Genomic DNA, 15,263 nt, shown 5'->3' on the forward strand with positions numbered 1-15,263 from the left:
ACGGTGTCCATAGCATTTTCTTTGTAAGAACTTCCAGGATGATAATCTTAAGGCCACCTGCAAACAGCAAGACTATGGCAAAGACAGCTTTAGGTCAAATGAGCCCTCTCTGACTGAATCTCGACACGCCACGGATTTCCGGGGAGCGTTTGCTAATGGATAGATTAAGAGAACACTCCGGCGCGCCCACCAGTGAAGGTGTTCGCCTTTCACGAGCCCCAGAGCGCGCTGGGAAATAAAGATCCCAAAGACTGGGAAGAACCCCGTGAGCGCATGCGTGCTAAGAATTCCGTAGCCGCTTCCGGATAAGAAAGCGGCGGCGCTGCCACGCATTCTGCGGTCCGCGGGCGGAGGTTTCTGGGAGTTGTAGTCGCTGGCGGTGGGCGCCGTCGGTAAGGAGACGTAGCTTTCGGCGTGGTCCACCCCAGCAGTTGGTTCCCGCCCGGGGCCGCAGGGTCAGTCTTCGCTTCTCTGCCCACCGCACTTGTCCTGAGGCTGAGGAGGATTTCCCGTGGCCTAGGCGCTTCCTGTCCGGGTGGGGGTCCTGGTGGCTCCACGGTTCATTTCTGCTCCCAGCCCTCTTCCCCTTCGCCCGTCGCTCCAGCTCGGGTTCGGCAGGGACTCGCCCTCGGGAGACACAGGGCCGCGACCTCCCCAGACGGGGTCTCCGAGTCGCGGGGTCCGTCCGTCTGCACCCAGGCCCGACCTGACGGCTCCTCGGCAGCTGCCCGCAGCCCACCCCCTCTCACGCGCCTTCTCCTTTCTCCTCTGCAGGGATGGACGCTTCTTGGCGCCAGGTGGCCGCTGGCCGAGGCCGAGCCCGAGGACGGGCCGCCGCGGTCCCCTCCTCAGGAAATGGAGTCCCTCTTGGCGGTGCAGGAGGAGGGCGAGCCAAAGGGTCCGGGAGCGCGGGGTCTTCGGTCCCCAGCCCCGGCGGAGCAGCGACCCTGGCCGTTGCAGGTCGCAGGCAGCGATCAGCGGGAGGCGAAGCCCCGCAGACCCCAAGGGCTACTGGTGAGGATGACTCGAGTCCCCGTCCCTTCCAAGCTCCCCATCATACCTGTGGTTTCCAGTGCCCTCGTAGTCTCATTCACTTTAAAAAAAAATATTGCTCAGGGAGTTTAGTATCAGGACCTTCTCAGACTCAGGCAGATTTCCGTATCATCTCTTTGATCTTCATTGTAATTGTTATTGTGGTTGTTTCTTCTCTGCCCAGATTCTTCCAATCACTGCTTTTTACTTACCTGAATCCCTAGACCTTAAGATTTAAATTGTGTCTAGCAGATCTGGTTTGTTTGGCCAACTCAGGGCTTGCTTACCAGTAAATTGATCGCTAGTGTTTGTTTTCTTTTAAAATCTAAAATGTTTAACTTTTGTTGTTGTTGAGTAAGATCTTGTGCCTTCGTATCTCAGTGAATGGTAACAGCAAGCTAGGCTAAGGTCTCAGAATCCTATTTACGTACAGACTGGGAACTGCATCCTATATTAACTGTACTTTGAGCACTATTCATTGATAACCATCTTTACCAGGCCACCTGACATTTTTGACTGATTGCTTTAGACCCTCCAAAGGCTTCGGTTGTTGGCGGTGTTTTCCACTGATTCCTGTTTATAAGTTTCATGTCTTTCCTTGGGTGTATCTAGTGTTGCTACCATGGATTTGTCAAAGTGTTGAGATCACTTACATGTAACTGTGCATGGAAAAAATTGAACGATCCCTCCGGAAATCATTTTGTGTTTGGGATGTATTTTTCAGAAGACTTTTTTTTTTTTTAACTTTTTTATTTCTGAGATCATAACATAATTTCATAATTTCTTCCCTTTAAGAGCGAAATGGAACCTCTGAGTGGGGTTTCTTTTAGGATAACTTGAAAGTTAGTGTTGGTTTTCCTTGCAATTGGCCAGTTTTATCATAGAGATGAAGAAGGGTACAGTTTGGAGTCCCTTGAGCAGATGGGTAAGCTTGCTTGGATTTTGTGGGTAGGAGGAAAGCAGGTGTTTTCTGTCTGAATAGTTGACAGTTCACCATTAGGAATAACTTGTGAGAAGACTGCTTGGTCACCTTGTCTGTGACTTCCTCCAGATGTTGTTACCTAACTTAGGGTAACATATACTTACCAGAGTCTTAGTGTTTCTGTTATATCTTCCTGATTTGGGTTTTTTGCCCACTCCTAAGAGTAACGACATCCTTCTTATTTTGCCATGTATGTCCTACAGCAGTTACTGAGATTCCTAAAAACATTCCTAAAGCATCCCGAGTACATTTTCTTCTATTTTTACTCAAAACAGTGGTTAATCAAATTAGCTTCAATAACAAAAGGAACACATTTCCTGAGTACAAATAGACTACCTAAAGTAAGAAGATTTATTCTGATAGTGGTTCCTCAGCCTGATATATGATGCGTTTTTAGTTGGTGATTTAGAATAGTAAATTTAAAATCCTTTTACTATGAGCACCCATTCAGCCCAAGAGTCTTTTCTTAAAGCACCTTTGGTGTCCATAGAGGATAGAGCATGTTTGTTCAAGTACAGTTCCCAGGTCCTTAACTCTTATTGGGAACAGGTGCTTGGAAAATTATCTGGTTCTGTTTTTGTATTACTGTGTAATTAAGTAACAACGGGGAGTACAGAGAGTGCTCTGGAAATGAGAAGATCTGGTTCAAGCGTTATTTAACATCCTTTCTCTGGATAGTAGTAGTAGAACAATTCAGTCCTGTCTAACAGTTTTTGGAGTGAAATTGTTAGAAGCATGTTTTCATGTTAACGTTTTGTGTGATGACAAAAATGTCAAGTTAACCGTGAAGGCTGGAAGATTTGGAGCTTTATAAGAAGCAGCTAATAGAGTAGGTAAACTCTGTTAATCTGTGGGCTGGACGGTTCCTGAGACTGGTTGGAAGAAGCACCACCTCCTGTCATTCTGATATTGTCTTCACTGAGTATGTTCCCCCATTTCTTTAAAATCATGATGTATAATGTATTTTAGTGATCTTTATTTAGTATTTGCTTATTTTTGAGACAGTGTCTTCTATGTAGTTATTGGTGGCTGGCCTTGAACTCAGGAATCCTACTTTGGTCTCCTACGTGCTAGGGTAAAAGATGTACTGTGTGTTACCACACCTGACTTCTACATGTCTTTTTTTTTTGAGACAGAGTCATCTATTATGTATTCTTGGCTGTCCTGGCGCTCACTGTGGAGACCAGGCTGACCTTGAACTCACAGAGGTCCACCTATTTATGCCTCCTGAGTGCTGGGAGTAGAGGTACTTGCCATCACACCTGCCTTATGTAGTGTATTTAACATTTCATTTCCATTTAAATTTCTTGAGACTCCTCAGGAGGTGTTCGACATTGTTACTATACTTTAGAATTTCTCATTAGTTTGTTAGTCTCTGTTGTCTATGGCTCTTGATTACTTTGGTAGGGTTCTTCTAAAGTTAGTGTTTGTCGTGTTGTTTCCTCTGGTTCTGTGGTAAGAAATTAGATTGTTTTTTCTCACATATGGTAAGAAGATAGGTAAGAAGAAAGGTCGCTTTCAAATGTGTGTTTCAAGCTGAAACAATAGTCAAACTGGAATCTCACTGACTTGAAAAATAAAAGAGGTGTGATCCTCCATCGTGCATGCTTTGTGAAGACACTGACTTGCAGAAGTGAAACTTCTCTTTTTTCTGCTTTGCAAGCAGAGCTAACGTCTCAGAGGAAATTTGAGGAGATCAAGAAGGCCAATGAAGCTGCAGCCAGGAAGCTTGTGGAGGAGAACTGCAGCTCCTCCTCTGAAGAAGAAGGTGATGAAGACTTGGAAGGAAAACAGGGCAAAATCGTCGCTAATACATTCGTATCATACACTACTCACACAGGTACTAGCTTACCAATTTTGACCTCTTCAATATAAGTAGAAGTGTATTTCTGATATTGTGTAGTTACAGTTTAAATTACTATACAGAATAGGTTTTCATGTTCAGTGTGGACATCTTGTGAATTTGAATACATTTTGCTATTTAAATTATATGTTATTAATTGTAATCTTTGTATAAAGTAGATTGTATGGTAAGTGCTCTTTACAGCCCTAACTCCCAGAGAAACAGGTAGGGTAGGTAGTTGCTGGTGATGATGCTCTTAGGCCACAGGACTGTGGGGGGACCCCTTCCAGTGTAGTCTCCATTTTCTTCTCCTTTATAATCACGTTAAAGTTGCTTCAAAGTCCATTTTGTATCTGGAATTTATTACTGGAGTTTTTAATCTTATATTTGGTTTTCATACTGTTTTTAAAAATTACAGGTCTGACATGCATATTCATTAGTTGTTGTATATGTTTGGATTGTGCTTAAAACAATCTCTCCCTCCTTTTACTTAATGTGAAACAGGACATTTAATAAAAATAGATTATTTCAAAGATTAGTATCTCTACTCTTAAGTTTTCCAAATTTTATACTTAGGTCATTAGAAACATTAACATTTCTCAGCATTTTTATAGATGTATTTCATGCTATTTATATAGTCTTATGTTATACATGCTTATATTCTCATTTTAGGTTTTTTTTTTGTTTTTTGCTTTAAAATTACGTTAGAACTAGAAAAAACGTTTTCCTAGGAAATGACTCTTCATAGGACAGAAGACTCTCCTAATATGACACAATTAGTGAATGGCAGAGTTGGCTTCCATTCCATCTGATTTGCTCAGCTTTTGAACTTTTATTTGGCTCATGGTATTTTCTGGGTAAAAGCAGCTTGACAGCTGAAGTAGACAAGACAGCTAGCAGCTCTTGAACCTGTCTATTGTGGGGAAATCAGTATACTGGTTAAAAAGACTCACAAGCCAAGCTGCTAAGACTTAGGATTGGGCATGTTCACATTGGCTCAGGGTCTCTGTTACGTGAAATGAGTCCGGTAATAGTAAATATGGAGTTGTTGGAGTGAAGTAATACTGCTTTTTCAGATAGTATGTGTTGTCTACTGAAATGTCTGACATGTGTTGTAAGCTTGAGTCTTAGAGATTTTCTACCATAGCTGATTTCCTTTCTGTCTTTGTCTTTTAAAAGATTTTTTCCACTTAAAAGACCCTGTCTTCCTTTAGGTATAGGCCTTCTGTCATAATTCCACATCAGCTCTCTTGTATTTGTTACTGATTTGTTCCTTAGTTATTGCACAGTGCTTTACTGAGAATAGCATTGCTGGGACAACATGGTCAAGCAGAGTGGAGTTTGTGTGTTAGCTAGAATAAAGATAGCAGCATGAGAGTAAGTCCATCATCCTTTTGGTGCTTTGTGTGTTATCTACATGTACTGATTGATGAAGCTGCAAAGGTTTGTATGCATTCTCTTAAGAAACTTACCACATCTCCTGAGTAATGAAGGAAATTCAGCTGAAATGTCAAGCCTAGCAAAATAAAAGCTGATGAAAGCAACTTTACGGTTTTACTTTTTTTTTTTTTTTTTTTTTTTTTATTTGTTTTTTGAGACAGAGTTTCTCTGTAGCTTTGGATGCTGTCCTGGATCATTATAGACCAGGCTGCCTCGAGCTCAAAGAGATCCGCCTGCCTCTGCCTCCTGAGTGCTGGGATTAAAGTTATGAGCCACTGCCACATGTTGTGGAATATTATTTTAAGGTATGTTAGTTTTGTTTATGCTCTGGGACATTTGTTTAATAATGCAAAGATGTGGATTAACTATAAAATTCACCTGTAGTCAGGAGGCTAGGTCAGCAACTAGCTGACAGGAAGCTGTAGGGAAGAGGCAAGTGAAGAAGGGTTTATAAGAAGGGGTGAGAAAGAGCACTTGGGAGACTCCGGGGTGAGCTAGGTGAGCTGCTTGCTCTTTAGCCTCTCTGGGAAGCAGGGTTAGAGTTCTGCCTTAACCTGTGAATCTTGAGTTCTTTAGCAGGACAGATTTAAATAAGTTTCTTTAGTAGCTTTGAAAGAGTTGGTGCCTGAGGGAACACGATTTCTTTAGCCTTCAGAGCTTGTAGCCTACCTGCTGCTGGTAGTGGCAGAGTTGCAGTTGCTGACTAGTAGGATAGCTGTAGCTTAAAAGGGAGAAGAAAAACAACCACCTGGCTGGCAGGTTTTACCTTTAAATATGGCACATAGTAATTAACACAGCTATCTCTTAGTGTAGATACTAAGAAATGACTATCATTTGCATGCTTTATGAGTTTTTAGCATATTTTTATCTCAAGTAATTTTTGTTTCAAATATATTAGTGCTTTGATTCTCATTCCTGAATGTTCTACACTATGCATGTAATACATTAAGGAAACTGGACTGGTTAAGTGTTTTAATTTAATAAATGCCAGAGTAATAAGATGGTCTCCTCCACACTGTTGAGTTGAACACTAGTACATTACCAAGAACCCCTCCAATTTTTTTGGTCTCTGCCTTTGCATTCTCTGGACTTCAAACTTTCATGGCTTTATTCTAAAGAGTATGTCATCTTCACCCATGGATATCTCACGTTAGAAAAGATGACTTCTTTTATCACTGTTAAATAAGGATCAGGATAAACAAATAGGCCGAATAGATGTTTATTCAGGGAGAAATAACTTACAACCTAGACAGATGAACATCAGGAAATTTCACCCTATGTTCTCTTGTCCGAGTCCAAGAGGGCTTTTCCCAGCTCTTCCTAGGACCTCCTTCCACAGGTCACTTCCGCCCATGGCTCCACCCCCCAACGGGCGTGGTCAGTGCCACAGAAAGACTTCCGCCCATGGCTCCACCCCCCAATGGGCATGGTCAGTGCCAGAAGGACTATCTCACTACATTCTTTAGTTTTCTCAATCTAGTAGCATGTCAGTCTTCTAAGTCAGAAATACACGAGCAGAGGTGGTCTATACATGGCACAAATTAAACCACAAGATGGTTGTCACCAAAGCCTCCTAGATTTTACTTGGTAACTTTTATTTTTGAAACAGGGTCTTACCCTGTAGCTCTGTCTGGTCTAGGACTGCTGTTTGTCCATGTTTACCTCCTCTTCAACTCAGCCTCCATATTGCTTGACTTCTTAATTATCCCCTTTCTCCCTGCACACTGGCTTTACCTATTGCAGGCCTTTATGACTACTGTGAGCATTTGCCAGAAGAGAAAACAGACACATGTAACTTTCCACTAACTGCCTTTAACTGCCACTTTCTGCTCATTCCAGTATTGACCTCTTCAAACTCATGTTTCCTTACTTGCCACTGTGGTCATTTTAGAATAGGACATCCGGTGTATGCTGTGTTCACTGTGACATGCCAGGCAATGCAGCATTGCACTTTATTGCTGTAGCTAAATTAAATTACAGCTTTCAAAGAAATGTTACCTGAATTTCATAGAGATAAACTCAGACTTTAATTTGTAAGACTATACCATCATATTCTTAAATTTAAATTTTATGAATTATGTATGTATAAACTGATGGAATTTAAAATATTTTTTTTTAAATCAAAGTTTTATATGAGCAAAATAAACATTGAATATAATTATTCTGTTTGAGGATATTTTTAAAACTTAAATGTAAAATAAAGTATTTATCTTTAGTAATTTTGTTACATTTGTTTTTTTAACAGTGTAAATAACATTTCTCTTTATGTCATGATAGGGCACACTTTTGTTAAGTTCTGTATTTAGTTAGATGATTTTAGAAAATGAACAACTAAGATTCTTATTTAGTTCTTTTTCGGCAGCAAGTTTTGGTTTGAATTAGATATTGCATGGTGAATTCTGTCCTTATATAAACATATATTATTGACCTACTTTTCTTGGAAATTCAGTCTGTGTTGAATCATTTGGTTACATTAAAGGCATGTAAGTTCATTTTTCTCACACCAACATGACTTGAATTACCTCCAGTTTGGTGTCATTTGTATTTTAGAGTGCTGCTCTGTCATTTTCTTACTAACTTCTTTTTCTTAGACCTTTTTTTCCATGAAAGCACAGGATAGGAATTGAGAACTCACTTAGTCAAACAGGTCACTGACTTCTGTGTCTCAGATTTCTGGTATATAATGCTGAGGTAATAATAGTTTATCCTATGGCCATATTTTTAGTGCTTCGAAAGAAATAATACTTGCATAAAGGAAATACTGTCTGGTATTCTTTTCCTAAAAATGCTTGTTCGGCTGTGTGCATATAATGAAATGTGGTTGTTGTATAGAAACCTCAGCATCTTCTCATTCACAAAATTTTAATATGACCAAGTTATGTCCTAGCCCCTCCCCTAAGGGTTTAGCTTTTCATTTTCCTTCATACTTTATTGAGTTTTTTGATACTTTATTACTTGCCATATTTCATGGTCTTGCCAGTGGTTCTGCCTTCACCAAAACTGTTAGGGATTTTAAGCAGAAAGCAAGCCAGTGAGTAATGAAGTGCTATTAATTCACGGACTTGGTACACTCTTGTCAGTTTGTTGAGTATTTTCTTCTGCTAAGCTTTGAGGTTTTTGTTGTATTTTCTGCAGTAAAATTGCTTGGCATTTGTCACATAACATGACTGTTAGTGAAGATGTGTTGTTTCTAGGTTTGTTTACTGTGATGTTTTCAATTTTTACATTTTAAGATGGCGATATACATGAATTAGAGCGAACAAAACAGTATTTGAATGAAGCTTTTCAGACAGGGGCTATGACGTGCCTAATTTGTATTGCTTCAGTGAAGAGAAACCAAGCAGTAAGTTCTCCCTTATGACATCTCTCTCCACAAGTATCATATATCACATTTATATATTTAGCCACTTATTGTATTTTCACTTATGTTTGTTTAAAAATTCATTTGACAATTTTATATGTGAATTCATCTGTTTTGTAAATCTAAAAAATTTAAAGAATTATTTCTAAGTAAGTTTAAGCACTGTTAGTATCTGAAACAAGTATTCTAATTCTAATGCATGTTGTTTTAGTAAAGTAATTTTAGCATTTGTTTAGAGATTCCTACAAATACAAAATGTTACTATGTGGTGCTATGATCTAACCAGAGCCTAGTGCATGCTAGGCAAATGATCTCCTGCTGAGCTCCATATTTTCAATGGGTTTCAGAGTCACATCTCCTTAGCTTCTGTGATATCAGTTCCTGAGTAGTGTATCTATACCAATGCTCGGTCTCTGTGTAGGCTGCTCCCTCTTTCTTTTCAAGGTTGTTTGTCCACCTTGGGAATTGACTCAGCCAATAAATAGGTTAAATGCAGTACTGAGAGTTCATGTCTCCTGGAACAACTTCCTCCAGAAAATTGGTGAATGTCCCAATTTGTTAGGGTGCTACTTAGAGTTAGAACAGCATGCTTTATAGTTTTTTAAAGGGCTTACTGCAGTATCAAACTGTTGCTGTCTTAGTAGTAATGACTTCTACAAAATACCATTATTTGGTATTTCTTCTTCCTCATCCTGTCCACTCACACTTCTAAGTTCCCATTTTAGGAAGGCTTTTGGGGAATCAAACTAAGGAATTAGCTGTTTCTTTTTATGAAATGCTGCTGCCTGCTTTATGGTACATCTGATTTTTTCTCCCCAAATAGTTGTAATAAGGAAACCACAACCACATTTTCTACTATGTTAAAATATTAGTAGACTTAAAGATTAATTTATTAATTTGGTATTACTTCTTAAGCCTTAAGAATTTGTTACATGTGTGAATACATGTGTGCTACAGTGGATTTGGAAGTCAGAGGGCAACTTTGTGGGTTTTTTCTCTTTTCTCTTTATGTGGGTTCTGGGGATGTAACTCAGGACTCCACACTTGCACAATAAGTGCCTTTAACTGTTGAACCATCTTACTGGCTTTTTCTTAAGCTTTTATGTTGTATATATTTTCATTTTTTTTTGCTCAGTTTTTGAGTTTTGTGTAAATGCTAGACTTACTGGGTTTCTGTAACAAAACAGGTTATTTATACACACACAAAGTTTATGACTAGGATTCTTTTGTCGTATTCTTTATAATTGGGAATAACATGTCTAGCAATAAGAAATTGATGAAATTATAGTACAGAAATCTATATATAATCTGTATAGCTATATTTGACAAGGATAAATATTTATATCATGTTTTAAAAAGGTGTTACTATCAGTCAGTACCAGTATGTATATGTGAATATATGAATATATGTATACATATATGTGTATAGATATACATACACACACACACGCATATATAATAAAATTGGACATCATTCATATTGTTAGTTTTAGTTTTTCTTGCTAATTGAATCTGGGTGATGAATATTTTTCTTTCAAATGTTATACCCCTAAATACAGTTTTGTAAAGGTCATGTCTTCTATGATATTAGAAGGAGTTTGTTTTGTTTTTCAATCTTTAGGTAAGTTTTGAAAATAATTCAGTGTATGACAATCATTTTAAAGTGTTGTATAGTTAACAAAGAAAAATCATATGGAATGCATTTTGACATCTTTGTCTTAGGTTTGGAGCTGCTCAGGATGTTTCTGTATATTCCACATGCCATGTATTCAGAAGTGGGCTAAAGACAGCCAGTTTCTTGTATCTTCTGTGACAGATGAGGATTTTGGAAAGAAAGATTATCCTTGGCCATGGTAATTGTTTTATTGTTCATTGGATTTAAGTTGTGGAATAAATGAACATTATGGATCAGAAATTATGTTCTAGAAGTTTCAGTTTGTTTGCTTTCCATTACTTATCTGGTTTGTAAAGATAAAAGACCTTGGTAATGTTCTTGCAGTTTTTATGTGAATACTTATATCTTTTAGTAACTAACAAGTCATCAGACTACTTTTCCTGTGTATTGTAGAACTGGTGTAGGTTCACATGGGTCTGTGGAAGAAGACACTTGGCACTTTAAGGGTGATTTTAGCCTTGCAGCTAGTTATAGAGGGACTCAGCCTCTCTCAGCTCCCTTTGCCCAGGACTTTTTTACTTTCTCCAATTTACACCTTTGGCACGTTGATTTCCATATTCCCAAAACATCCTAACTAAGCACAATGCCATGTGCAAATTAAGGAATATCACATTATTTTTCCCAAGCAAGTTTTGCATGGGTTTTGTGCACTTGGGAAACACTCATCACTATTCACATATGCTAAACAAAAGGTGCTGAAGACAAAGGGCAGATTGAGGTTACTTGCCAACATTTTGGAGCCAGCCAGCTGCAACCCGGTAGTTTTCCTTACACCTGGCCTCAGTTATGCTTTCAAGGACTTGTCTGTGAGGCTGAATAAGAGTCATCCCAAATTTGTTATCTCACTTTAATTCCTGTTAGTGTACATTAGTGTCATACTGTATATGCTTGTCATCTAATGTACTTTGATGATATGGTTTCCAGTTAATATCTTCAATCTCAACATTACATTTGTATATTATGAAATATTACTTATCCACATTTATTTTACCAGCTTTGTTTGTTATTGATTATTGGACCTTGGCTTCTTCTATTTTTTTTTTTTTTTTTTTTTTTTGAGAAAAAGTAGAAAAGTAAAATACTTTGTTTTGCTAGCCCTACTAGATAGGTATATTCATTGTTAACACAAATTAAACGTCAGCTTAGGGAGCATTGTATGTTTATATCACAATTTTCTGTAACTGATTTTTAAAAAAATGTATAAGGTAGTGTTCTTTTTTTCCTAATACCTCCCAAGTTGTATTGCTTTAAGCCTAATAAGATCTGGTTTTGAGTCATATCTTCTTAATTATCATAAGTACAGAGATATTTGTAAAATTGTGTATAATTTTAAAAAACATTTTAGACATGGACATTTCTTTGTAAATAATTCTGGCAGTCCTGAGATTTTGCCTGTTACACCTGAGGATGTGGAAATTTGCTGACAGCAGCAGTGAGCTCACATCCTCTCACTGCTGAGAGACAGAGCTGGAGTTGGAACCTGGGATTTACTCTTTTAACTGTTGATCGAATTTAGTGTGGAGGACTCTTTCTCTTCCAGCCTATGCTGCTTTGAAAGAGTTTAAATTTGGAGTCTGTGCTTGGTTATGGCAGAGGGATTTTAGTGTTGGGTGCAGCAGGGAGCCAGTTATCCAGTGTCACTGGTTTTAGAGATTTGAGCTTTACTCTCTCTACTTTTGCTCTGTTCACTTCTGTTTTAAGTAGTAATTTTTCCATAGAGGAATGAAATGTCAGATGCCAGAATAATGAATCGCTACTTTTCTCCTAGGCCTGAAAGGATGAAAGTGTAATGTTCTACATATTATTCCTTAAGGATGTTGTAAATACAATAAATGAAAATAAGTGGCTATTTAAGAACCCACTTTGTTTACTTCTTGTCAAGATGTAACTAGAACCTGGTAAAAATTATAACAAAGTATTGAAATTATAACAAATTATTGAAATGAACGGTAACATTTGTGCTTCTAGGATAAGTACCTTTTGAGTATCGGGATAAGGCCTTTGTTGATATTCCATCATTTTTAAAGTGGAACTGTGCATTTGTACACATCACCCCTCCCAAAGTAGCTCTGTATCAGTGCTGTAGCACATAGTGCCTGTTACCCATCCAAATATATCCCTCTTTATAACAGCCATAAAAAAGTCATTTTCCTTTAATAAAGGGAAATGAGCTCTTTCAACAAAATGTCAATTATTTATAAATATGAGGTGTGGCATTAGTTTTCAATTTTACTTTAAAAATCATTCTGTTTAAGTGTGCATGTGTGAGTATTGTCTGTCTCAATGGGTATAAGTGCTGGTGCCTCTGCAGAGGTCAGTGGTAATGGCATTTCCTGGAGCTGGGTTATATGCTATTCTCAGCCACATGATTCTGATCTGGGAGCTGAACTCAGGTCCTGTATAAGAGCGGTCGAGCCATCTCTCCATACCTTGTTTTTGAAATTAGTTATGAGCATAAATGTGTTTTGATTGTTCTGAACATTTGTATGGTGTTTATTTGGAAGTACAGCATGTTCTCATGGCAATGAAAATACATCAACTTTCATACAAAACAAATTTAAGCGGTGCTGCGCAAATAGCCTGGGGCAGCACACTGACTGTACTCACTTGTTTGGGAAGGAACAAGGCTTAAAGCCTCTTTTAGGAATGATTTATGATGACCTCAAAATGAAGTTTTGGTGGAGTTGAAGGTTGTTATTCATAGAACCCAAATTTACTTTGACATTGTAATGTATAACTCATTCTGCTTTAACAGAGAATATAAAATTAGATTTAAGCTTTCTCTTGACTTAAGTGAACTTGAAATATGTGTATTTTTTTTTGTTTTAGAGATGGAACATTAGGACATTCTCAGAGCTGGAGATATGGCTAATTGTTAAGAGGATGTACGATGTATAGCTCTTACAGAGGACTCAGATTCGGTTCTAGCACTCATAGGGTGGTTCACAACTATCTGCAATGTAGTATCAGGGCATCTGATACCTTCTTTGGTTCTTTGTAAGCAGCAGGCATGTATGTGGTCCATATGTACATGCAGGCAAAATATTCATAAAATAAAAAAATAAATGCACTTTAAAAAAGGAAAAATTAGGAAATTATTTGTTTACATTCAAGGTTTTTTTTTTTTTTTTTTTTTTTTTTCCCCCTTTCCTTTCTTCCTTTTTCGAGACAGGGTTTCTCTGTGTAGCTTTGGGTGTCCTGGAACTTGATCTTTAGACCAGGTTGGATTCTACCTGGTGCTTCTTAATTCCAGGACTTTGTTATGTTTCTTTTTGCCAGATTTAGCCTATGTATAACATAGGCTAAATTTTTTTTCTTTTGGTAATTGTTTATTTGTAGATTATATAACCAAACTTTAAGAAAGTTGAGCCTTATATAAATCTAGATGAATATTGCAAAAATGTAATTTGTTAAAAGTCTTGGCTACTAGAAAGCCGATGTTTCTTTTTCTTTGTGGTTGTACTTTGGATATCAGTGTTTAATGCATAGCAACTAACTGCATGTGGCTAAGTCAGGTTTTAGAAGTATAATATGAAAAAAGGTTGGTAAGTTTTATGCATAGCCTCATCTCATGTGCCATATTTGGCCGTTGGCTCTTGTATTGGAGAGTGTGTGCATAAAGTATTTCCATATTTTAGGAAGTTATATCATGCAGAGATTATAGTAAGAATTTACTTTTTTTACCTAACAAAGTACAGTCTTGTTATTATTGTCTCTTATGTTGCTTTTAGTATTGGAATTAATATTTCATTTTTTTTAGTCCAAAATGTAGATTTGAATACAAAAGATCAGAAACACCTGCTAGATATTTTTGCTATTGTGGGAAAGTAGAAGATCCACCCTTAGATCCATGGCTTGTACCTCATTCATGTGGCCAAGTTTGTGAGAGAGAATTTAAGCCACCTTGTGGCCATAGATGTTTACTGCTCTGCCATCCAGGTGAGTTTCATATTTTATATATAGTTGTTTTTGCCTGGTTGTTTCTTCTCAGTGTTCAAGCAAACAAAATTATCCAAGTTGAATTGAAGTTTGCTGTGAGAAAGAATTACCCTTTAAAGTAGCAATGAAGGAAATGATAGAAATTTCTGGAAAATGTAAATCTAAGAAGTTTTGGTTACTGACTTTTTAATTGCTCCATCCCTCCTCCTTTGTTGCATTCCAGGTCCCTGCCCTCCTTGTCCAAAGATGGTCACAACTACTTGTTACTGTAAGAAAGCAAAACCTATCCCTCGCAGGTGCAGTGCCAAGCAGTGGTCTTGCCAGATGCCGTGTGGGCGCAAGCTACTCTGTGGGCAACATAGGTGTGAGAATCCTTGTCATGCAGGTAAAAGACCGCATGTGGGAAACCCTAACTTTAAAAGGAGTCAAGGTTGTCTTTGTTGCTTTTAGTATTTGTGTACTAATTTGTGATTGTACTTTTAGGAAACTGTCAGCCTTGTCCGAGAGTTAGTAGACAAAAATGTGTGTGTGGCAAAAAAGAAACAGAAAGAAGTTGTGCGAGCCCAGTGTGGCACTGTGACCAAGTAAGTGTTGGTGCCCTCTGAGGGTGGGTGTAGGAGTACAAACAGATGGCTGGAAAGCACAAATACTTGTTAAGTTAGTTGAATAAAAGTTATCTCTACTTCTCAATTCAATATCTTAACTACTGGAGAAAAAATTTTTCCCTCAACATAATTGCTGAATTCTTAGTTAAGTGTGTTGTTTTTAACCCCACACTTTTCTCCATTGTTCTTTAGCTTCTGCTATTCTCCATTTGGGATAATGCCATTGAGAAAGTAGAATTGTGTTTGTGGGTTGCTTTTCCTGAGATTGGAACCAGTGTAGTGCTGACTAGAAGTCTGGTGGATGCTCATACACGGCTGAGGTCACATCTGTCCTTTCTTATGTTTTTATGATACACAGGAAAAAGTATTCATATGTAAATGTGTTC

At 38.1% G+C, this 15,263-nt stretch overlaps 1 protein-coding gene across 1 annotated transcript in view; it reads left to right on the forward strand.

Annotated features, from left to right (window-relative positions):
• The first annotated feature begins 346 nt into the window (after positions 1-346).
• Positions 347-15,263, forward strand: part of Nfxl1 (nuclear transcription factor, X-box binding like 1) — a 38,471-nt gene continuing 23,554 nt past the window's right edge. The window contains exons 1-8 of the mRNA XM_051198097.1: positions 347-455; positions 775-1,029; positions 3,681-3,854; positions 8,531-8,640; positions 10,381-10,511; positions 14,094-14,272; positions 14,496-14,657; positions 14,756-14,856. Coding sequence (XP_051054054.1) covers positions 777-1,029; positions 3,681-3,854; positions 8,531-8,640; positions 10,381-10,511; positions 14,094-14,272; positions 14,496-14,657; positions 14,756-14,856 — 1,110 coding nt within the window. The 5' untranslated portion in view covers positions 347-455; positions 775-776. The remainder of the gene's footprint in view (positions 456-774; positions 1,030-3,680; positions 3,855-8,530; positions 8,641-10,380; positions 10,512-14,093; positions 14,273-14,495; positions 14,658-14,755; positions 14,857-15,263) is intronic.

Source organism: Phodopus roborovskii, unplaced genomic scaffold (assembly GCF_943737965.1).
Source record: "Phodopus roborovskii unplaced genomic scaffold, PHOROB, whole genome shotgun sequence".
NCBI classification, from domain to species: domain Eukaryota; kingdom Metazoa; phylum Chordata; class Mammalia; order Rodentia; family Cricetidae; genus Phodopus; species Phodopus roborovskii.